Source organism: Aethalodelphis obliquidens, unplaced genomic scaffold (assembly GCF_003676395.1).
Source record: "Aethalodelphis obliquidens isolate GAN/ISIS:26980383/991018 unplaced genomic scaffold, ASM367639v1 scaffold25, whole genome shotgun sequence".
NCBI classification, from domain to species: Eukaryota; Metazoa; Chordata; class Mammalia; order Artiodactyla; family Delphinidae; genus Aethalodelphis; species Aethalodelphis obliquidens.
In genome coordinates, this window is record NW_020837969.1 from 29,944,572 (window position 1) to 29,969,198 (window position 24,627).

Genomic DNA, 24,627 nt, shown 5'->3' on the forward strand with positions numbered 1-24,627 from the left:
CAAGAGACATTAACCACAGATGGTTTTCTCTTTTATGCACATGACTCGCTGGTGACTGACCTCTATAATTACACTGTCTCCTTTTTGGATGAGAAGAAAACTTCTCTAGGCCGTCCGTTAAAACAGAAGCTAAGGCCTCCCTGATATTCATTAGAACGGGTTTTCCTTCAGATCGTACTGTAACTAGGTGTTTTCTTTTTAAGCTTCCCCTGCTGTTTTTTCCCCTTGAAACGTGTTTTTTAAAGGGTGTGATCGGTTTCTTCAGGAGGAAGTTATCAGAGGATATTTGGGGTTAAGAAGCTGAAGAGCGGACGTCTTACCTGTGCCCTCTCCCCCAACAGGCACTGCTGGAGTCCCTGGGGGAGAAGGGCCCTGTGTCCGTGGCCTGTGGAGGGGAGAGCCCGCTGGACGGCATCTGCCTCAGTGAATCAGACAAGACCGCCGTGCTCACCCTGATACGAGAAGAGGTAAAGGCTTCCTCGCTGCGTCCACTCTGGCTCCGTTTCTCTGTAAAGCCCGTGTGCCAGTGGGTAGCTTCCATCTCTGCTGGCTTGAGTTCTTTCTCCCCAGCTGGAAGTCCCTGTTTCCTCCACTTGTAGCTCGTATCAAGGGCTCCCTGTAAAACGCCTCGCTGGAGCTGGATTCCTGGCCTCCTGGTATCCAGAGGGCAAAGCTGACACTTGGAAACATCCTTGAGAACTTTTGTGCACTTCTTTATCTTTTAGCCCTGAAGTTTTACGTATCGCATTTTGCCAACTTTACCCACGTATGTAACTAAATCAGCACCTTCATTTCACAGAGGATATATGCTCGTGCCTAAAAGTTTCTTAAATTCTAGACTTGCAGGAATATAACATTGTTTCCTACCTTCATCCATTCTTTTTTTTCTTGTTTTTTTTCCTTTCAGAGTTATTTTATTCAGAAACAAGCAATTATAAATATACGTGTCTTTTCTTCCCTCTTTTAGGCAAATGGTAGAATACTGCATATACCATTCTGTACCTTGCTTTTCTCACTTAAAAATACATCATGGTGATCATTCCGTATTAGTATTTAATGCATGCCTACTTCTTTGTCTTTTTATAAATTTATTTATTTATTATTATTATTTTTTATTTATTTATTTTATCGATTTATTTTTTTGGCTGCATTGGGTCTTCGTTGCTGCGCGCGGGCTTTCTCTAGTTGCAGCAAGCGGGGGCTACTCTTCATTGCGGTGCGCGGGCTTCTCATTGCGGTGGCTTCTCTTGTTGCAGAGTATGGGCTCTAGGTGCACAGGCTTCAGGAGTTGTGGCTCGTGGGCTCAGTAGTTGTGGCTCGCGGGCTCTAGAGCGCAGGCTCAGTCATTGTGGCGCACGGGCTTAGTTGCTCCGCAGCATGTGGGATCTTCCCAGACCAGGGTTCGAACCCGTGTCCCCTGCATTGGCAGGCAGATTCTTAACCACTGCGCCACCAGGGAAGCCCGCATGCCTACTTCTTTTTCACATCTGTGTAGTGTCCCACAGCCAAATTGGGTCATCAGGGACTTAAGTTCTTGCCATTTCATCCTCAGTGTACTGGCCTGTCCCCTTCAATGTCATAGGTCAGCTCCCCTCATGGTCCTAAGATGGCTGCTGCAGCTCCGTGCTTCACACTGCAGACATCAATGCCTAGCATTAGAAAACGTCTAATTCTCGCCATTCACCTCTCTTTAGGAGCACAGTCCTCTTTTTTAGGACTTTCCCAAAAGTCCCCAGCAGACTTCCTCTCACATCTTAATGCCTATAATCCCTTCATCCATTCTTTAATTAAAGAACTCAACTCTCGAATCCCTGTATCGTGTTTATTGAACATCTTCTGTTCAAAATAGATCTCTGCTAGGCCTTTCCTGGGTGATCTGGAAAATAGGAAAGATACTGTTAGCTACCATTAGTTACCTCCCTCCTCTGTTGTGTTTCTCTGCTGTAGTTTATGTGTTTGGTTTGTGTGTTTCTTGATGATTCCACCTTTTTTTTTAAGAAGGTAATTCCCTCCGTGTAGTGACTTATATAATTTTTATAATATAATGAGAGTGGTTAAGTACCTCTGACCTAGGTCTTTCGAACTGTTAAAACATAGCAATAAGTTAGTAATTAGGGGTGTCAGCTAGTCCTGTTGTCAAAACAGGCGCTGTGGTAAGGAGGCCCCTACAAAATCCTGTAAATGAGAAAAATGACTTTTTCTTTCTCCTGAGAGTTAAAACTCTAAGAGGACCACCAGATGCATCGAAGATGTGCCTGACCCCCTGAAGCAGACAGGTTGGCTTCTAGTTCTTGAGATCCTGATAGATGGCACCAAAATAAAGATTGTACCAACTAGAAAGAAGCACAGAGAAGTGTAATCACAGGAGAACGATAGGTGCCCATCTGAGCTCTGTGCAGGGCAAATGGCATTTGAGGCCATGAATTTAGAGTGTTTCTCTCCGGTTAGCACGAGCCTCCCAAACGCAGCAATATGGGTTCTGGTCCGGCGAGTGAGATCTTGCCAACGGTGAGATGGATGCCTCTGCCCGGAGGAACGTCGGGGCCCTATTCTGACCCAATCCGAAATCTCTGCAGAATGAGACTGTCCGGCCAGGCCAACGTCCCCCGCTCTGATTTGGTGTCAGTCTCATTTCTCAGCCTAGTTAAATTGGTGCTGTGGCGTCACCCTTGGTTAAGATGAGTCTCTGCCAGACAGATGGCTCAGCTGTTGGCGTCCTGACCCAGCAGGGTTCTGGGCCGATAGCCAGACCCCGGACCGAGCTGGAGATGGTAATAACCACTTGCAGCTTTCCTGGGAGAGGTTCTGGTCACCTTCGTCCCGGTGACCACGTTCCAGCATCGTCTGCAGCCGAGAGCATCTCCCCAGTGTCGTGAGCATTAGACACAGATGGTGAGGGTTTTTTTATTCCTAATGTAGATTGACTGCCTTCAGATGGACCTGGTTGTGTGTTGTTTTCAGGCTCTAGTCTTAAATTCAAGACATTGAGTAGGTGAAACCAAGCTTTATCTCCACTATAATCTAGATAATCACTAAAGAGATGGAAGCAAGCGAATGGAAGAAAAAATACGAAGAAACCCGACAAGAAGTCTTGGAGATGAGGTTAGACTGGAGGTCTGGGGGAGGGGTGGGTACCTTTATGCATTTTTAGATTTAATACAAAGGAAGTGATGACAGTATTTGCTTACACAGAACCAGCTGTTGAGAACTCCAGGGCTTTGCTCTTTGCACCTTGATTTGTGACTGATGGTGTCATTTCCTGAGGATTGCCGACCAGTTATTGTATTCAAATGCTGTAGCTCATTTTGGGTTGTTCAGAACATTGCAAATAAGCAGAACCCACATAATTCTTGTCTTTTGAAAAGACCAATTTGTGCAAAAATATCCATTTGATATTTGATATAATAACAGAAATACAGAGATTTATTGACCTACTCAATTATGGAAACACTATAATTTCTAAAACGAATTATACGTGGTAGCTTCAGATTTCACAACCACGGAATAGATTATAAAAAGCATGTTAACAGGAAACAAAACTGACTTTACGCTGAAATCGTTTTATTTTTGCTGCTCACTCCCTAGAGTTAGGAGCTGTGAAATAACCAAAGATGGCATCAAAGACTGGGGAGCGTAACTAATTTATAAACTGCAGTCGGCACTTGAATGACTAAGAAACATTTTAAATATGTCCACTCTAATTTGTGGCTCTTGTATTATTTGGTTTTTTGAGCATTTACCGGGTGTAAGTCCCTGTGCTGGCATGGTGGGGAGGACGGCACGGCCCCTGACCTTGGGGAGCTTACAGCAGCCATCGTAAGAACTTGGATGCCGGGTCAGCGTGATGGGCGCCACCCGTGAGGGGCAGGGGAGTGGTCACTTCTCACGATGGGGGATGAGGTCACAGGGAGGGGCACCCGTCACGGGGCAGGATCAGGAAAGCACTGCACTTCCCTAAAAGAAAGGTTAACACGACATGGCAATCTTTAAACCTCTTTGGATAACTAAAATACTTCTGGAATTAGGACAATCAAATAAAACCCGGATCTGAATCAGAGGGGACCCACTACCTGTAAGAGTGGTTTGGGGCCAGGGGAAGCCTGAACTCAGGTCAGGTGTCTCAGGAAGAGCCCCAAGAATGTCATTAACTTATTTTGTAAAAGATTCCCTTCTCTAAGCAGAATTCACGTACTGCCTTGGGGTCATTCACGCAAGTGCAAAGAAAAGGTGGAGGCAGTTGTTTCTGTAAATAGAACAAAAACCTGGTTAAACAAAATCTCAAGAAAAACCTTTCTGAACATTAACAAATCTTAGTTTAAGCGTCAAAAAAGGAGAGCCCCAAAGCAGGTAACTGGGTTATGTAAGTTTGTTAGTACATGTTAACGTGTTTAATTGTTTGGGGCAGCGTTTCTCCAACTTCCATTGTTAATGAAATTCTCTTCTGATAAGAGTTTGTTTGTTTGTTTAAGGAAAATTGTGGCTGAGTATGAGAAGACCATTGCCCAAATGATCGGTAAGGAAGTTTTTTTCTAGGGTATGAGCCATGGGATCCAAAGGTGATCTTCAAATCAGAATATAAGCGTCAGTTTGTCCATCCCGGAGATACAAGCGATTCGTGTTATTTGCAGTAGTTGATGAAGTTGCCCAAACACTGAATTAGCCGATACTGAATCATTGATCCTCAGGAAAGCTTGCCTTATGGGTGTTTCTGTCTGAAGACACCTTATTTAAGGTATACTGTTGACTCATTAACATTGAGCTCACGGCCAGTTCATGCCAGTTCATGCCAGGACAGAGCTCATCTCACACGTGTTTTCCCCCTAAGACACCTCCAGCCCTGTGGCTCTTAGGACACGAGACAGCCCTGCGGTCTAGGCTTGGGGCCCATTTCAAAATCCCCAACAGGAAGCACAAAAATGCCAAAAACGTGGCCCTAAGTAGACTGAAAAGGACACTTGTTTGCAGCATGAAACGAGGCAGAGCGTCGCCTTGTCCGGCTTCAGCCGAGAACGTGCCCGGCAGGTGACTCCAGTTCTCTGCCGTTCCACGCGTGTCCCCGAACGGCCGGGGGCGCACCACACATACTGATCTGGGGGCTACACGTAGAAATAGCGAGCAGGGAACCTGCAGATAATGGGAATCACTGTCGTTAGGTTCCTTTTAGAGGACAGCAGACACTCGAGTTCCAGCACCAGGTGGGCGGCCTCACCTCGTCCTTCATACCCCTGGGGGGACGTCCCTGCTCTATGCGGTGGCCCCACTCCGCTGCAGGTGGTGCTTTCCCTGCGCCAGACCCATCGATGCCTTTAGAAAAGGACAGCGCTTCACCCTCCTGCACTGCATTTAGAATCTCTTGTAGCCTCTGTTGTAAGGACCGACTCCCTAAGTCAGTCAGGTCTTCCTGCATTAACTTAGGCGGCGAGATGATATTTTCTGCCGTCCGCGTCACCTGACGCCTGGGTAGACACACGGCTCACGCCCTCAGCTCCTCTGGGTCTCCACTCCCATCTGTCCTCTGGCAGAGACTGCTCACCCCTCTTTCCCGGCTGTGTTTCCCCCGCCCCGACCTGTCACCATGTCTCCCCCGCCAGAAAGTCAGTCCTTGAGGGTGGAACCTTTGTTACCTTACCTGCTGGGTTCCCCGACCCAGCGTACTGCCTGGTGGCTCGGGAGGGCGGCTGTGCGCTGTGTGTTGAGAGAACGTGCGTTGCTTCTGATCATGACTCACAGAAGATGAACAGAGGACGAGTATGACCTCTCAGAAGAGCTTCCAGCAGCTGACCATGGAGAAGGAGCAGGCCCTGGCCGACCTAAACTCGGTGGAAAGGTCCCTCTCCGACCTGTTCAGGAGATACGAGAACCTGAAAGGCGTCCTGGAAGGGTTCAAGAAGGTAGCCCGTCCTTTGCCTTCTGCCTCCCTGGTGGTGTGTCTTCTTGATAATGGGTCTTCAAACGCACCTGCCAGAGGTGCAGGTGGCCTAGAAACAGGGAATCGGGGCCCCTGGGTGGCGTGTCTTGGTCATTCCTCCCCTGGGTCAGGTCAGGAAGCCTTGGACACCACCAGAGTGTGGCACGGAGTGTAAGAACCGTGGGACCCTCCGACTTAGGAGAATTCTAGAAATGTTCTTTTTGATTATTCACCAATTTAATGTTAGTAAAAGTAAAAGGGAGTCAAGCCATAGCACTGAAAAATACAGGCTGCATATTCTGGAAGAAAGTAGGTGTAAAGTTTCAAATTTAGTGTAAGTGGGCATATTGATTTGATCTGGTTGTACACCATCACTAAGACACATTTATAGCCGTGAACACTCTTTTTTTTTTCTCATATTAACCATAAAAATGACTGTCCGGTTTGTCTAAAATGGGGATCAGATTGCCCTTCAGTTTTGAATATCTGCCCTTCCTAAAGCAGGTGTGTCAGTGTAACTTACTGTATGACTTGAAAGTTAATACATGAAGTTATCTACAGTTTCTTCAGTGAGAATTATTTGTGCCTGTTTCAAACTACCATGGAGTCTTATTTGGAGGCATCTGAATGTATTAGGTTTTTTCATTTTTTTTTTTTTAATGAAAACCCTGATATGTGGCATGTTACTAGTAGAAGGAAAACAAAATGACTTGTGTCTTTCATTTTAAATTGTCACTTGGGAACAGAATGAAGAAGCCTTGAAAAAATGTGCTCAGGATTACTTAGCCAGAGTTAAACAAGAGGAGCAGCGGTACCAGGCCCTGAAAGTCCACGCGGAGGAAAAACTGGACAAGTAAGAGCTTGTGCATGAGAATTTCACTTTTCGTGATGTTGTGGGAAGATGGACAGATGAGAAAAAAAAAATCACTACTTTGCAATTCCAGGTTGCACTTGTGTGTACCTGGGTGTCTTATTTAGTTTTTTGAATAGGTGGACTCTTCACAAGGTTCAGACATTAAAAAGAATAAAAAAATACAGTTTCTCCCTCCCACTCTCTCCCCCTCCCAATGGGTTCGCACCTCTTTCCTCACCCCAGGAAATCATTCTTTTATCCTTCCAGACATCCTTTTCCCCCTTCTTTCCCCCCCACCCCAGCTGTATGGAGCTATAATTGACATAAGACATTGTGTAAGTTTAAGGTGTACAACACTGATTTGATACATTTACATACGTATCACCATAGAGTTAGCTAATGCGCCATCATGTCACATAATTACCATTTTTTTAATGTGAGAATCTCCTTTTTTAATGGAGATTTTTAATTAATAAAGTTGCTTGTAGGTCTGTGTTTCATAGATGCCAGTGGTTAGTATCCTGACTCATTGGCTGTGTTAATCCACAGAGATCCTACCCGTTGTTGTACTGGGTTAAAAAAAATCTAAGATTGTTGTAGAAACTGTCATGTGATTCTGTTTTCTGGTGGCATGTGAATGTTGAAGGGTCCCGTGTGCCTTTAAGGTCGATTCTGCCATGGGTTTGCATCGTGGAAATCTCCTTAGCAGTTGTGTGTAAATTGAATTTTTATAAATTAAAATTGAATTATATAGCTCACCAATTCCTCTTTTTCCTCTATGGTGGAGTCAGTTCGCCTAGTTCTGTGTCACAGGTGTCAGCGGTTAGCATCCCGATCGTGAGCCGCGACTGATGACAAACCATGTGCTTTTTGTCCCTTCGTTCCATAAACAGAGCCAATGAGGAGATTGCTCAGGTTCGAACAAAAGCAAAGGCTGAGAGCGCCGCTCTCCACGCGGGGCTCCGGAAAGAGCAAATGAAGGTGGAGTCCCTGGAAAGGGCCCTTCAGCAGAAGGTAAGAGGGGACCCACCGAGACCTTTGTTTTTCCTCCTCGGCTGCAGCTCCCGTGTCGTCTGGTTGAAAGGGGCTTATCTCTGCGCAGACGCTTCAATCCAGCTCCTTTGGGAAGTGACTCAGGTGGCAACAGATACTCCGAGGTGTATTAGTGGGACCTGGCCACAGGCAGGGTACAGAGAGGAGGTTGCATTAACTGAAGCTCAGAGGACCAAACGCTGAGGCTCCGAAGCTACCTATTTTCTCTTTCGGTTTTGTTTTTTTCTGTAATATAATATGTGAAGCCATCTTCCCCCTTCATCGCAATTTTCCCCTCCAGGGGGACATTTGGCAACGTCTGGGGGTATATTTGGTTGTCACGACTGGGAGATGTTACAGGCATCTAGTGGGTAGAGGCCAGAGATGCTGCTAAACACCCTATGGTGCACAGGATGCGCCCCACACCAAGACTGGCCCTGCCCAGATGTGGTCGAGAAACTCTGCTACGGAAGTAAAAATCAGTGGTGATAACGATCCCCATTCTTTTGCTAATTAGTGACTCTTAGACTTCATTTTCTGTGCCTCTAGTGTTTTTCTTACTGTGCCTCCAATCATGTTGTCAGGCCGGTGGCATCCATTCAGCCAGGGCAGGGGTTTTTATCATGGAGTCTGATAACCCCTAAGACAGTGGCCCCTGAGATACTTAGACTCTGGAATCCCAGGTCCCTGGGGATGCTCATGGACCAAGTGAGGCCCAGATACTTTTTTTTTCTTTTTTTTTTTTTTTTACAAATACCCCCAAGTAATTCCTATGATAGCAAGGAAGTTTGACAAACTTCAAGGACAGACTTCAGAGGGCCAGTAATTACCCTTACCCCCTACTCAATATAAGCATAACTTTGTGAACACAAGACCATTTCTCAGGGGAGAAGGTATAGAGCTTTCCTTTCTTTAAAGGGTTTCTGGTGTAGAAAAGTTAAGAACCACTGAGTTGGGATGCCTAGGGAGGAGTACAGCCAGTCTGGGGACTATTTCACTGTGATCCGTTATCTCGGGACACAGACTGCATCATCACATCATTTATCTTTCAGAACCAAGAAATTGAAGAACTGACGAAAATCTGTGACGAGCTGATTGCAAAGCTGGGAAAGACGGACTGAGTTTCTCCTGTTAGCTCAGCAGATCTGCATTTGGCTGCTTCTCTCGTGACCACGATTATCTTGCCTTATCCAGGAATAATTGCCCCTTTGCAGAGAAAAAAAAAAAAACCACGGAACTTTACAAAAGCACATACCTACCGCTGCCTGTCCCGCTTTGCTGCCGACGCACCCGCCCGGGAGGCGCCGCTGGAGGATTTACTGCGCAGCCGCTGAACGAGTGGCCTGACCGACCCGTCGGGCTCAGTGAGTCGGGCTCAGTGAGACGGGCTGCCCAGTCTGGGCGGGATTCTCTATCTTTGGTTTGTTTTAAAGTCATCTTTACTTTCCCCAGGTGCGTTCAGTGTATGATTTTATGGCTACTATTTGGGACCATATCCTGTCCACCACCTGTCTGGTTTTTTTTAAAATTTATTTCATCGTTTACATTTAATTTTCAATATTAGTGGTTTTATTTGAGGAGATGATTTGGCCTATTGTTACTTCCAGTTGAGTACCCATTTATACACACGCACTCTCTCTCACACACACGCATGCATGCACACACACACGCATATTTATATATGCTGCTGGGTTTTGTTTTAGTTTTTTTCCCTGAAGCATAATCAAATAAGAACTTCTCTACAGAAGGGCATATTTCCATAAATGTAAAACCCTATTTTGAAACAGAGTCCTTTCTCAGAATGCCAACTTCAGAATTTGGGGAGTTGGGGAGGTGAAGCCCCCAGACTCCATGTCTGGCGTGACTCATAACCTCAGACTCAGGTGTCACATAAGGGAGACTGTCGGCCGTAGTGTCCTGTTGCCCCGTATTTCGATGCTCCTCAGCCTGGATGCAGGCGGCCCCTCTGGAGTTAGTCCTCAGGCCCAGGGCATCTACTTTGTGGGATCCCTCACAGCTGGGGTTCGGCAAGTCTGTCCTAGCGCCATCAGTCTCCTCCGCTTCCATTTGTTGCTCCAAGATGACATTTGCTCTCTATTATCTATTTGGAATATGCAAAGGAAGTCTGCTTGTCAAAGGTTTAGATGACCTTATTTAATTAACCCCATTAGCAATCGTAAGGTGAAGCAAAAGTTGGATTTTTCCAAGTGTGATGCATTGTTCTTCAGACTTCTTTTCCCCAAAGGCAAAAAAAAAAAAACCTTGCAAACTTAAAGATAGTAGAATTTTCAACCAAATGGGCAGGAAAAATCGTGCAAGCACTCCAAAACTCAGTGCGTTTTGAATATTTTTAAACCAAGGCCATTCGAAGACTGGAGGAGGGGCGTGCAGGGAGCAGATCCCACTCACAAAACCAAATTCCTCAGGCCGTTCCTGGGCTCCATTCAGAGTGGCGGGGCCCTTAACCCCCAACTGGAAATTTCCCGTGTGAACCCCTCCCACTTGATAGGCGAAACCAAATCCACGCAGGTGTTTTAAAGCACTCTTTTGTCTTAATCTGAACACCCTGAGCGTCTTCACGGTGATAACGCATTATCTCCAGTACACGTAAGTTTTCGTACTTTTCTTGTAAAACTACTGCATGACCCAACTTCAGCAATGAATTGTGCCTCGTGGAGACCCGCTCTAGCTCTTTCGAGATGACTTTTTCTTTAGCCGTGTACTGTTCACACGGTTGCAATCTTTAGCTCCAGGGAGGTCAGTAATGTCTTTTAAAGGCAGAAGTCCTGTTTAACCAATATGCATTTCTCACAATTGGTGCTTAGGCTGTATTTTAAAGCCTACCGTCTTAACATTTTGTACAAAGAAAACCAACAACAACAGAAATGATCTGTGTTTGGAGAAGTGATGTGACAATCATTTGGGCCCTGAAAGCAGTCACGGGTTTGACGTGAGTGCCCTGCTACAGCCCTGTCCCTGGAGGAGCAGGTGTCTCCAGGCAGTGTGATTGCGGCCTCTTCCAATCCTCCATGACTAGAGAAACTCATTTTGCGTTTTGCAGAAAGAAACGTTGCTAAACCTTTTTGCTGCTGTGTTTTGGTGACATATCCATGTTTACCTGTTTTGTATTGCTCTGTTTGACGCATGAAAGGCTTAGTATAGGAGTCTCTGTTATAAACCTACAGTCCTCTCTTTTAGGCTTCTTGTGTATAAAAAGGGAAAGTAGCTGTGTGTTGAAACAGAGGTGACGACAGTCTTTCCCAAGCACACTGGTGAGAAGAGACCCCTTAAAACTAGACCCTAGGGAGTAAAGTTGCTGCACAAGGAAAACGAAAGGGTCCTTATTCAGTAATAGTTGCCACTGGCCTCTCAGCTATGACCATTACAGGGAAATGGTCTTCCTTCTAATTGAACAGATGGATTTTCTCCAACAAGAAGAAACATGGAGCTTGTCCAGCTGGCAGATCAAGAGAATATACTGGGCAGAAAGAAGTGAAGTATGTTTGTTTATTTTTTTTAAAACATAAGGGGGAGAAAGAAACTTGTAGTAATCTGGAGAGTAAGAATGTGGCCTAGAATTTTGCTTCAAAACATGGGCGGGGCCAAGTTACTCGTAAGCTAGACAGTAATACTCCCCGTGACAAACATGAAGGGAAAATGAGAGGAAGCCACTGGCCTGGACGGTGGTTTGGGAACACGAGTGGTCTTGTTGAGGCTCTGGATCCAGAGCCATATCCTAAGTTTTTCATTTTGCCAAAGTATAGATGGATAGTCTTTACCTAAAAGTGTTTTAATTGGAGGATCTATTGGAAGACAGACTGCACAGTTTGTCACTTGGTTGGCTAGTCATTTACAGTCAGACCTCCCCAAATTTACTTTATTTGGAGACACTCCTGGAAGCCAGCGACCTGCCCAGACCTTCTGTGAAACCGTCCTGGAAACACCGAGAAGCCCAGTTTGCTTGCGTGGCTTCTAGCATCTTCAGACCTAGTCCAGATTAGGAAGTGTAGAAGCTCGTGATGGTGAAGAACTCTGAGGACCTGGCAGCCTTCCAAGCTGATCTGGAGTCCAAGGGAAGATTTACCTTTTGTTTTGGAGGATGGCTCAAGTTGAATCTTCTTTCCAGCCAGTTACCTTTTTTTACCTGTCCCACACTTTCTGCAACTCTCACACAAATACTTAGATACTTTAGTACCGGGCCTTGGATTCTTACTGACTGATTATAATCCAGCAGAGTAAACTGCCCCAAATGTCCCTGGGCTGACTCAGTGCAGCCAGAGTGAAGCATTTTACTGAATGTTACTTTATGAAAGCATGTTACTTTCATTTTACTGAACGGTAACAGAGGACTTGATGGCTCTAAAGCTCAAAATGGAGTTGTGATGAGCAGGCAATGGTGAGTCTGCGTGCACTAAATGGAAATGACTCAGCACGTCCTTTTTTAGTGGAGTAAAATCCCTAAAGCTCCCTTTTGTTTTCCTTTTGGTTTTTTGCTGCAGTTGGTAGCCATCTCATGAATTGTCCGCGACCGGTGTCTCTCTTTGTAGTTTTGTGACCATGCAGGCTTGCTCTCGGACTTGGGTGGTTTCTTACTTTATCCTCTTGTTGGAAAGAGAGAAACTAGGTGTTTGAAGGACTAAATGATTCAAGCAAAGTGTTTTAGAGTAAAGATGTATATATTCTGAAGAATTTAAAAGATAGATTATTATTTGCTTGTTAAAGAACAAATAACAGTCTGGGAATCCCAGAATGTCAAGCCAAAAGTCTATAGGGTCATCTTCTTCAAAGATTTTCATAAAGAAGTATTTTAAGGAGACTTCTGTCTAAAAAGGTTTGACTGGCCTCCAGATTCCAGTGATTTGAAGAAAGCATCTTATCACTCAAACCTTGAGTCTCCCATGTAGTAAAGGCAAAGGAATGGTCATGATAGATCCTTCTGTCTAAGGATCTCCTCTGGAAGATTGTATGAACAACAATTTCCAGCGAAGACCCACCCCCTAGTGCCCAGAGCTAGCATTCTGGAGACTAAAGATTGCACTTTCCATAGTTTTTTCATCCAAATGCAATCCCATTTCTGTGCCTCTTAGCATGCAGTTAGATTTGGACAAGCAAGATTCCTAAGGAATGACTTTATTAACTATAATATGGTTACAGCTACTACATATATATACACACATATATATACACACTCTCGTTATAGTTGTACTATGGAGATGTCGCGTGCAATGCTGGCCTGTGACGGTCCGTCTAGCGCCCTGACTCAGCCGGCGGAGACCAGGCCTGGTGCTGAGGTGTGGTCTGAACCTTCCCTGTATCCATTCATCACTTTAGAACCTTGAAGATGCCACTTTCTGTCCCTCTGCCTTTTAGCGGCATCTGAAATCTGCTCCACAGAGAATCTCCCAGTCACGTTGTTAACTGATGCTCTGTGAATAATTTCCAAGGGGACATATAAAAATACGAGCTCCAAAACCAGCCCCCGACCCAGTGCAGGAAGGTCTGCAGATTTCACACGCTCAGCCTCAGGCTTGGTCCTTCCCACCCAGCGAGCCAGGATCCAGGCATTTCTTTGAAACCTCAGAGGTAGCAGCAACCTTTTCAGTGTCGCTTTTAGCAAGTGTGTGTTTGCCAATAGATACCCCTGTGTACTAACGTGCCAACAAGTAAATGTTAATTAATTGCACATCTGCTTCCACTGTGTCCCCACGGGTGCCACAAAGTGTGTGAGGAGCCTCGTCCAGAGGAATCTAACGCTGCATTGACTACTGCTATCAGGATTGTGTTGTGTGGAATAAATCATCTACATAAATTTTATATGCACAAGTAATTTCCCTTTTATATGTCAGGTAAATATTTGTAAAAGTTATACTCACACAAATGAAATTATTATAATGATTACTAATATATTTTTTCCATGTTTCATTGCCTGAATAAAAACTGTTTATCACTGTTAGATGTGGCTGTGTGGAGACATTTTTTTTCCTGGTTATAAGTCACAATCCCCAATTGTGAAAATTCATGACAGCCTCACTTTCATGGGCTCCATATTTCAGTCTAAAAATACAAAAGATGACATTTTCGCTACATTCATTTTGTGGGATTTTATGCATTTGGTTAGGTGTGTAATTGAAAACAAAACAAACTTTGGAATTCAGACCTTGCCACATAAATTTCCATGCCTTTGCATCTGTGCAAACAAAGTATTTAATTGGGTGCATCTTGGTTTTGCTTAACAGACTGCCTGTCTGCCTTGGCATATTTCAAGTCGTAAGAACCTCAGTCACCCCAAACTTTCCGACTCTTGAAGGACACATGATCAGCCAGAACTGTGTAAACATCGCAGCGCGGCCACAAAACATAGTTGACGTTTTATGTTTCTTCTAGGTTAATACCAGGAAAAATTTTTTCAGTACTAACCAGGCCAACTCTCCACTTAAGGGATAGGAGACTGGTCAGGAAATGTCATGCGTTTTATTACAGGAAAAGATAAATTAAGAGGCCAGTTAAGGCTCTATTTACAACTTAGGTGAGGATCCATTAAGGAAAATAAGAGCACTGTTAACTTTCTTACTGTTTCCTACATCGTAAGACATGGCAGCCTCTAAAGTTCTTAAAAAGAGTGTTTCCCGGGGCTTCCCTGGTGGCGCAGTGGTTGAGAGTCCGCCTGCCGTTGCGGGGGACACGGGTTCGTGCCCCGGTCCGGGAAGATCCCACATGATGCGGAGCGGCTGGGCCCGTGAGCCATGGCCACTGAGCCTGCACGTCCGGAGCCTGTGCTCCGCAGCGGGAGAGGCCACAGCGGTGAGAGGCACGCATACCGCAAAAAAAAAAAAAAAAGTGTTTCCCACTAGTGAGCCCACTGAACTGCCTGGAGGGAATCCTGCAAAATGACCAAAGGAGGCGGCACAGCATTTAATAAATTAATAAATACATAATAAATGTAAATTAAGAGAAAATACAGCAGGAAATAGAGTGCATTGCACAAATGAAGGATAAGTATTGCTTCATGAAGTTTGTTTTGGATATAAGTGAATGTGAGCTAGGTGATGAAGAAAAATTAATTTCTTGCTGTGGCTAGTGCTCAAAGCAAGAAAAACTTGGTCTAGTCGACAGAAGTCACTTTGCAATGGAAGACACTGGGGCCCAGAGAGAGCAGTGGTGTGGCCAAGATCACAGAGCTCGAATATTAGTAACATTGTTGCCCTCACTCAAAATGGGCAACAGAATTAATTGCCTTTTAGTAGTCCTTTTGGAACTCTTCAAATCCAAGTTCTCCGAGGTTTGGATAGTATATTTATATCACTTTCTAAGTCTGTAGGCATTTAAGGACCAAAACCAAAGACCTTTTTTCTACATTGATTCATTCATTCATTTACCAAATACTGCATTTGCAGAGTTAAAGTGAACATACAAAAGTTTCTGAGGCTAGTTATATAAAGAGAAATGTTTTGAAGTTTCACTGAAACTTCATTTCAATATAAACAATATGCTAATTAAAACTATGCATGTGAACCCAGGTCTCTTTGATCTCAAATCCCACTCTTCTTAAGGCCAGTATGTGCTGGGCATACATTGGAAAATCGTCCTCAACAGGGCCAAGGATGAACAACTTTTTATTCACTAAATGAATTTTCATGCTCTTTTCTCATCTCAAGTGGGAATATTTAAGTGGATGTCAGAGAAGCCATTGCATAATCATGTCACCAAAGTTTAACAGTGTTAGGAACAGGAAACCTAGTCAAAGATGCATAATTTGTTACTGTACTGGAAAGGCACAGGAAGGGAAATCAAAGCTCCAGTTCTCATTTTTTCCATCCTTGTTTGCGGAACAAGCTTTGGCATGAAGGCTGAGATGCGGTTTCTAGTCCCACCTTTTGTCAACTGCCTTGGATAGGCCTTTAACACCTTCATTTGGACTGAGGATGCTAGAAGGCCCTTTCCTGTGATTTGCGATTTCACAAGTCTGCCTAAAGTGCTAACTATAAGGCAACAGTCCCCGAGTTTTTCTTTCAAAATCATTCTGAAAACGCCTGTTGTGAGATGTTCTGACAGTAGTGGACTTGCCACAAGATGGTGGGTCCACAGGGCTTTTTGCGTCCACTGTGGCTACAGCATTTAGAAAAGTGAACGCCAGCCCACGTTACCCAGGAAGGGGAGAGGCCTGGGCCCAAGCCCTACACCCACATCCAAGTCCATGCTCTCATTTTCTCTGACGACTGCAGCTCTCTGGACCTCAGTCTTGTCCTCAGGATGGAGAAGCTGGGTTTATCCTGAGGCCTCTCCCAAGAAGTGAGAGTGTCATGTTCCTGGGCCCTTTCCAGATACTTGGACAGCGATACCGTAGACATGAATATCGCTTCCGCAAGACTTAAGGCAAGCTGTTAAAAGAGATAGCTTGTGTGCAAGGGAGAAGAGGCTGGGGGGAATGCCAGCTCCTGGAGTAGAAGGGGAAGTTGCTTCTAAAAGGGAGGGTTTGGGGGCTTCCCTAGTGGCGCAGTGGTTAAGAATTGACTGCCAATGCAGGGGACACGGGTTAGATCCCTGGTCCGGGAAGATCCCACATGCTGTAGAGCAACTACGCCCGTGTGCCACAACTACTGAGCCTGTGCTCTAGAGCCCGTGTGCCGCAACTACTGAAGCCCGTGTGCCTAGAGCCCATGCTCTGTAACAAGAGAAGCCACGGCAGTGAGAAGCCTGTGCGCTGCAACGAAGACCCAACGCAGCCAAAAATAAATAATAAGTAAAATATATCAAAAATAAATAAAGTAAATTTTTAAAAAAATAAAAGGGAGGGTTTGTCTCATGATCACTGATCATTTCTATTGATAGAAATCGTCAGACTTCTTTAATCAGCTTCAGGTGTCTCCATGGTGGCTGTCAGGAATAGGGACGACTTCTGTAAGGGGAAAGAAACGCAATGAGAATTTTCTGCAAGAAAGCACCGGAACAGATAAGGTTAAAATTTATAGTTGAGTTTCTTGTCTTGCGGCAACTAGGTATACTCGTGGGTGTAACAGAGATAAAGTTAATCTTTTATTCCTGTGAGCCTGGTTTTTGTCTCTGGGACTCGGGCCCCCAGGACCTTTGTTCTTTAGCTTCCAAAGCGTGTCTTGCCCAAGGCCGTTCCCTGGTCCTTTTCCAAAATGGCTGTGCTCTTGTATTCCTGTCTCAATTACAGCTGCTGTACCCACCACTCAACATTTCCCCACTAATGTGCCCGCAGACCCTGTAGCTCAGTTGCACGCCCCGTGAAGCTGGCCACCCTGCATTGCCTGCATTCCTGAGAATAAGCTGACAAAACATGTTGAAGTCTTAAGATGTGCGAACTCATAATCACAGATATTCGGGAATTCCCTGCATGTCCAGTGGTTAGGACTCTATGCTTCCACTGCAGGGGGCACTGGTTTGATCCCTGGTTGGGGAACTGAGATCCTGCATGCTGTGCAACATGACCAAAAAAATAAAAAATTTTAAAAAGCAAATATTCAAACATAAGACACTCTGTGGATTCAAAAAGGCATTTTTTTCTAGGCACCAAAAATGACAGCACAATGAGTGACTCTGATGCATTCAGGCATAATCACAATATTTTACTAAAATCTTTGAGTCCAGACAGAGCAGTCCAGACCTCGTGGTGATGTGCTATGATGTGCCTTCTATTGCACTGAAAAACTGGCACTGAAAATTTGTCTCTTATGAAATCCTGATTTTTTTCCTGACAAATTTTTTTTTCTTTCTCCCTTTCAATTGATCTTTGTAACATCAACAATTTTTGGCAAAAATAAGATGTCTAAATTACAGTTTGGGAAATTCCCTGGCAGTCCAGTCGTTAAGACTCTGTGCTCTCACTGCTGTGGGCCCAGTTTCAATCCCTGGTCAGGGAACTAAGATCCCACAAGCCTCGAGGTGGGGCAAAACAAAAAAGAAGGAAAGAAAATAATAAAATAAAATATGGTTTTATTTCCTGCATCAGTTTCCAGTGCAAATGTGTGTGAATGGTCACTGGGGGGCCCCAATCCCACAGGCTTACAGTCAGCCTTTTGGACCATGGTTTTCAAACTGCAGGTCAAAACCCACTTTAGGGGGCTCCCCTGGTGGTGCAGTGGTTGAGAGTCCGCCTGCCGATGCAGGGGACACGGGTTCGTGCCCCGGTCCGGGAAGATCCCACATGCCGCGGGGCGGCTGCGCCCGGGAGCCATGGCCGCTGAGCCTGCGCTCCGCAACGGGAGAGGCCACAACAGTGAGAGGCCCGTGTACCGCAAAAAAAAAAACCACACACAAAAAAACCCCCACTTTAGAGGATGTGGATGCGAAGAGAACAGAAAAGAGCATTTGTAAGAGTAAATAGTAACGGAAAGTATTGTTTTGTGGAACTTTCATTTCACTTACATGCATATGTGTATACCGGGTTGCAATTTTAAATGTATTAGGTTGGGGGCCTGAAAAGTGCCCCCAGAAAATGTTTTTTAAGTTTGAAAGCCACTAACTTTAGGTTATGGGGACAAGAGGGGTTGCTGAATCAGTAGAGGGTTTTATGGGAGGAAAAAATAACTTCCGTTTGCAGTATCCATCTTTTTTATAGTATGCTAGAGTTCCAACATTTAGTAACCGGCAGCCACAGTTTATTAACTTAAAGAAATGAAAACTTCAGCACATGAAGCTGCATTCAGGAAATAGGACATAATAAACATTACTTTCTAATGCTCAGTTGAGAGGGAAAGAAAAAAAGAGGAAGTCAGCGGGGGAGCATATGAAGAATAAAATCCTCTGAACCTAAAACTGCTCTAAAAAATAAAGTGTTTTCAAAAATAAATAAAAGCGTAAGTCTTCTTTCCTTCCCCAAACTCTTCCCCTCTGTGGCAGCAGAGGGCGAGCTACTTGGGTTCACAAGCCCCGTTTCTGTTTTGTGACAGCTGCTTAAAAAAACGAACCTGACTTACATCTGAAAACATGAAGCCTCCTCTGTTAGAAGCAAGAATTCTCCTTGATTGTACTTAACTCTCTTTGCACCGTTCAGTTCTAAATGATGAATGTTTGTATCTGCAGCCACCAAGATCTCATGAAAACCTTCACTAGATGGGGGCGATTTTCTATGGCCACATATGCCATTCTTCAGCTCAGTAACCACAAGCCGTTCATCCTCGTGTATGAGGTAAGTGACTAAGTCCCCAGGTGACCTCGAATTTGCAGAAGGGTGATAAAAGTTTGAAGTTGAATCCGAGCGTTTGAATCAAGGACATAAACGTAAGGAGAAAACAGGAAGGTTCACCACAAGGTCACTCGGGTAGAAATCAGAGAATTCCAGAGGTCTGGGAAAATAATCAGTCAGTCGGAATATTTGTTGAAATAAACACAGGCTTCTCTAAACATTTTAAACTTATTTTGGAATAATTGCAGATGTACAGGAAAGTGGCAAGTCAGCACTCCCCCCCCCACCCCTTTTACAAGCATCATTGTACGTGTGTGGTAAGTTGCACAAAGGGAAAAGAAAGGACCGTGAGCTCCTCACCCCATCTTAGAAAGAAGCATCACTGTGGTTAACACTAAGCAGTGGTATCATGGGTGATCTCTTTCCCAGTAAGATGTAGCACTCTAAATTCCTTTTTTTTTTTGGCGGTATGCGGGCCTCTCACTGTTGTGGCCTCTCCCGTTGCGGAGCACAGGCTCCGGACGCGCAGGCCCAGCGGCCATGGCTCACGGGCCCAGCCGCTCCGCGGCATGTGGGATCCTCCCGGACCGGGGCACGAACCCGTGTCCCCTGCATCGGCAGGCGGACTCTCAACCACTACGCTGCCAGGGAAACCCATCACTCTAAATTCTTTAAAGCTGCAAATAGATACGTGATCATTCATCTTAGATGAAAGAAAGGCCCCCTTCCTTTCCCTGCCTGCATCTTCTGTGCAAAGAGGCAGAGTCAAGTGGAAGAAGAGAGCTTGGCTGAAGGCCTGGCCTGACAACGGGGCTCTGGACAGTCACTGTGATGCGTGGACCTCCTTCCTCACCAGAACTTGGGACTTGCTCTATGACTCTTGGCTCTTTTAAAAACCGTATAGGTCTCTAGCCATCCTATCATTTTCTTTTATTTTTTAAAAATAAATTTATTTATTTATTTATTTTTGGCCACACAGACTTTCTCTAGCTGCGGCGACCGGGGGCTGCTCTTCGTTGCGGTGCGCGGGCTTCTCATTGCCGTGGCTTCTCTTGTCGCGGAGCACGGGCTCTAGGCGCACGGGCTTCAGTAGTTGTGACTCACGGACCCTAGAGCGCAGGCTCAGTAGTTGCGGTGCACGGGCTTTGTTGCTCTGTGGCACGTGGGATCTTCCAGGACCAGGGTTCGAACCCCTGTCCCCTCATTGGCAGACGGATTCTTAGCGACTGTGCCACCGCCACCAGGGAAGCCCTATTCTATCATTTTTAATGTGTCTTTACAGAGGAAGACAAATATCATGTGATATCACTTATATGTGGAATCTAAAAATATGATACAAATGAACTTATTTACGAAACAGAAACAGGCTCACAGACATAGAAAACAAACTTATGGTTACTAAAGGGGAAGGGGGGAGGGATAAATTGGGAATTTGGGATTAACATATACACACTACTGTATAAAATTAACATATACACACTACTGTATATAAAGGACCTACTGTAAAGTACAGGGAAGTATATTCAATATCTTGTAGTAACCTATAATGGAAAAGAATCTGAAAAAGGATACACACACACACACACACACATATATATATAAAACTGAATCGGGCTTCCCTGGTGGCCGCAGTGGTTGAGAGTCCGCCTGCCGATGCAGGGGACACGGGTTCGTGCCCCAGTCCGGGAGGATCCCACATGCCACGGAGCGGCTGGGCCCGTGAGCCATGGCCGCTGAGCCTGCGCGTCCGGAGCCTGTGCTCCGCAGTGGGAGAGGCCACAACAGTGAGAGGCCCGCGTACCACAAAAAACAAACAAGCAAAAAAACCTGAATCACTTTGCTGTACACCTGAAACACTGTAAATCAACTATACTTCAGTTTTTAAATTTTTTCAAATTTACTTTTAAACAATAAATATAAAATTTAAGAACGTTTTAATTAATTAATTAAAAAAATAAATGTATCTTTAAAACGAGCTCTTTTCCAATTTCTGTTCAGTCTTCCTTCGTATTCCAGAGAGATTCCTGACATAGCTGTTCTCCTAATGCATTTGGTCATAGCCCTGCATTGAGAGTGCTGCTCTTTATGGGATTCCTATTTGAAAGTTCACCCTCCACATTAACAACTGTCTGAGCCCTGAATGAAATCAGAGGCACAAGAAAAGAAATAGAATTATGAACCCTAAGCAAAAATACAGCCGTACCTTTGTGCGGGTAACTTCGGTAACTGTGTTCAGGAGGAGAGGGTTCACTGGGCTGGGGGCAAATGCCTTTGCTGGTCTGGGAGACAGTACACGGGGGCATTGGGGGTGCACACCAGGAGGCCAAGCCGGCAGCATCTGGAGGCTGCAGCTGGAGCCTATTCAGTTTCGTAGGTGGATCCAATTCTGGGCCTCTGTGTTTTTGGACACTGTTATGCCAGTTTCCTAACTCTGGAAAATTCCTAAATCTGGTCTATGAAATTGACCAGTGTTGATATAATATAGTCCGACAAGTTCTAGCTTGCCTGGAGGAGGTATTTGTAATATGATTCAGGTCACGTTTTCTGATCAGCATAGGCTATTTAGACTTACTTATAATTCCATTTTGTCCTGAAAAGGATTTTAAGGCAGACTATAAAATCGTGAGTGTCACTGAAGATTTCAGTTAAGAATGACTATAGGGGACTTCCCCGGTGGCGCAGTGGATAAGAATCCGCCTGCCAATGCAGGGGACATGGGTTCAACCCCTGGTCCGGGAAGATCCCACATGCCGCGGAGCAACTAAGTCCGTGCACCACAACTACTGAGCCTATGCTCTAGAGCCTATGAGCCACAACTACTGAAGCCCGTGCACCTAGAGCCCGTGCTCCACAACAAGAGAAGCCACCGCGATAAGAAGCCTGCGCACCGCAACGAAGAGTAGCCCCTGCTCGCCACAACTAGAGAAAGCCGATGTGCAGCAATGAAGACCCAATGCAGCCAAAAATAAATAAATAAATTTATTTATTAAAAAAAAGAATGATTATGACACAGACGTGGCTGATGCATTTGGGACCAGTCCCTCCCACTCCACCCACAGGACAGCCCTGGCCAGGCCCACCATCCTCCTGTCAAACTACTGATTGAATCTTTCTGAAGCAATTCAGCAGGTTGCTCTCCTAAAATATCTCCCTTTGCCTACTTAATTCCACAAACATTTGAACATCTATTCCACAAGAAGTACTAGATTAAAGGTTATATGAAGAAGACAAAATTCTTGCTCTTAATGGACCCAGCATCCAATTCAAGGGTCAGCAAATCATGGCCTGGGGCCAAATCCGGCCTACTGCCTGTTTTTGTATGGCCCTCAAGCTAAGAATGGTTTTTACATGTTTAAATGGTTGGAAAAAGTCAAAAGACGATTAATATTTCATGTCGTGTGAAAATTATATTAAACTCAAATTTCACTGTCGGTAAAGTTTCCCTGTAACACCACCCTCATTCATTTATGTAATGTCTGTGCTGCTTCCCCACCAGCACAGCTGAGTTAAGTGGTTGGACAGAGACCTTTTGACTGGCAAAGTCTACATTACTAACCATCTAGTCCTTTACGAAAAAAATTTGCCAAACTCTGTTACACTATTCAACTAATCTATTGACTGCCTACCATGTTCCTTCTTGGCTTTTGGCTTTACTGTTCTCCGTGTTGCAGTTCCTATCCTAATGGACCTTACACTGCAGAGGCAGATGGACATTTACAATTATATCACAGGGTACTGAGTACTGTGGCCTAATAATTAAAATAATCACTAATGCTTAGTGCTTCCGACGTGCCAAGCACTACTCTGAGGATCGTGTACCTATTAACCCACTTCATCTTCACAATAACCCTATGAAGTGTTAAGACAATTTTTAGTAAAGCCGCCCAAGAGGCAGCTTCATTTTTTTTTCTAACACATTAAAAACTATTCAGTTTTGTTAATTAACGTATGTTAAGTACACACATAGTCTAAATAAAACCTTTCAGAATCCACTGTATGATCCTCAATCAAAATACAGATTACAAGCATTCAAAAACATTATTGTTGGGCTTCCCTGGTGGCGCAGTGGTTGAGAGTCCGCCTGCCGATGCAGGGGACACGGGTTCGTGCCCCGGTCCGGGAGGATCCCACATGCCGTGGAGCGGCTGGGCCCGTGAGCCATGGCCGCTGAGCCTGCGCGTCCGGAGCCTGTGCTCCGCAACGGAAGAGGCCACAGCAGCGAGAGGCCCTCGTACCACAAAAAAACAAACACACAAAAAACACATTATTGTTTTTCTGATATAAGGATCTGAGAATCGTGATTTCTATGGTTTACAAAACTGAGGCTAATCGTTTAGTAAACGGTTACCTATACTTTTCTTGGATAACTATGACTTTTGTACAGATATATTAAATGAACACATATCAAAGAATGTATTAAACTTATTAATTAATGAGGGAACCAGTAAAATGTTACAAGTGATTCCAAGGAGAACTCAAAGAGCCTAGACTTAGAGAGAGTATAAGGATTTCTGAAATAAAATTAGGAATAGTTGCAAAATAGCTGTAGCCTCAAGGCAATAATCAATTGCATTCTATCTGACACAGACACACTTCTATGGACAGGGATGATTTTCATCACCATCAGTTTTCTACAATTTACAGAGTTGAAAGGAACTGGAAGGTGAAAGACGCAAATAACAGAGGTGAGGGAGCTGACCTGAGCACTCATGGAACTTTTTTCTGTCTCTCTCTCTCTTTCACAATCTTTTTCTGACAGAAGTTAGTACTACAATGTGTCCATAAAATATATTTTTTATAGATTGAAGATGCCTTGATGACATCATATATATTTACTTATGTTTCCAGACTTTATGGATTATTATTATCCCCCTTTTATAGATGAGGAATCTGGAGAAAGTTATCCTGCCCAAGGACCCACGCTAGCACGTGGCAGAGTCAGGGTTAGAATCTAAACAGGCTGGCGCAGCGTCTGTGCTCCACACGTGTCAAGAACGATGCTGGTCTGCACCACCTACTCCCTCAGGCAGATCACCTGGGATCTGCACAGTCCCCACAGGGCACTTCCTTCTCTCCCACTGAAGAGACGACTTTATGCCTGGCTTAGTTATCACCTGGGGGTCTCCCTGACACTGCACGATACTATGGTCAGGATTGACTTGAATCTCTGTTCCCTGGTTTGTGGAAAGTCCAGCGTCCTCCCCAGATCACCGAGAATTGTACAGAAGTTTCCCTTCTTATGGTGAGCTTGGATCCAGCTTCCTTCCTCCAATGAATTCTGTTTTGTTTGTTTGTTTTAATTGAAGTACAGCTGGTTTACAATGTTGTGTTAATTACTGCTGTACAGCAAAGTAATTCAGTTTTACATATATATACATTCTTTTTTTTAATATTCTTTTCCATTATGGTTTATCATAGTATATTGAATATAGTTCTCTGTGCCATATAGTAGGACCTTGTTGTTTATCCATTCTATGTATAAAAGCTTACATCTGCTAATCCCAACCTCCCACTCCATCCCTCCCCCAACCCCCTCCCCCTTGGAAACCACCAGTCCTTCCTCCAGCGATTTCTTATTTTCACTCTGAATCTAACAGCTGTTTCTATGTCTCTATACTTGCATTGACTCAAATATGTACCTTAACATCTTTTTTTGTTGGGGGGCCGCGCTGCACAGCATGTAGG

The 24,627-nt window shown here is 44.7% G+C and overlaps 1 protein-coding gene across 5 annotated transcripts in view; it reads left to right on the top strand.

Annotated features, from left to right (window-relative positions):
• TACC1 (transforming acidic coiled-coil containing protein 1) overlaps positions 1-13,746 on the top strand; it is a 58,892-nt gene extending 45,146 nt beyond the window's left edge. For 4 of the 5 annotated variants that reach the window (XM_027122866.1, XM_027122867.1, XM_027122869.1 and 1 more), the window contains 7 exons: positions 342-467; positions 3,026-3,102; positions 4,470-4,513; positions 5,731-5,891; positions 6,655-6,761; positions 7,655-7,775; positions 8,846-13,746. In XM_027122866.1, coding sequence (XP_026978667.1) covers positions 342-467; positions 3,026-3,102; positions 4,470-4,513; positions 5,731-5,891; positions 6,655-6,761; positions 7,655-7,775; positions 8,846-8,914 — 705 coding nt within the window. In that variant the 3' untranslated portion in view covers positions 8,915-13,746. Of the gene's footprint in view, positions 1-341; positions 468-3,025; positions 3,103-4,469; positions 4,514-5,730; positions 5,892-6,654; positions 6,762-7,552; positions 7,776-8,845 lie in introns of those variants that run through there. The other variant, XM_027122868.1, reaches the window with a different exon arrangement.
• The last annotated feature ends 10,881 nt before the right edge of the window (positions 13,747-24,627 follow it).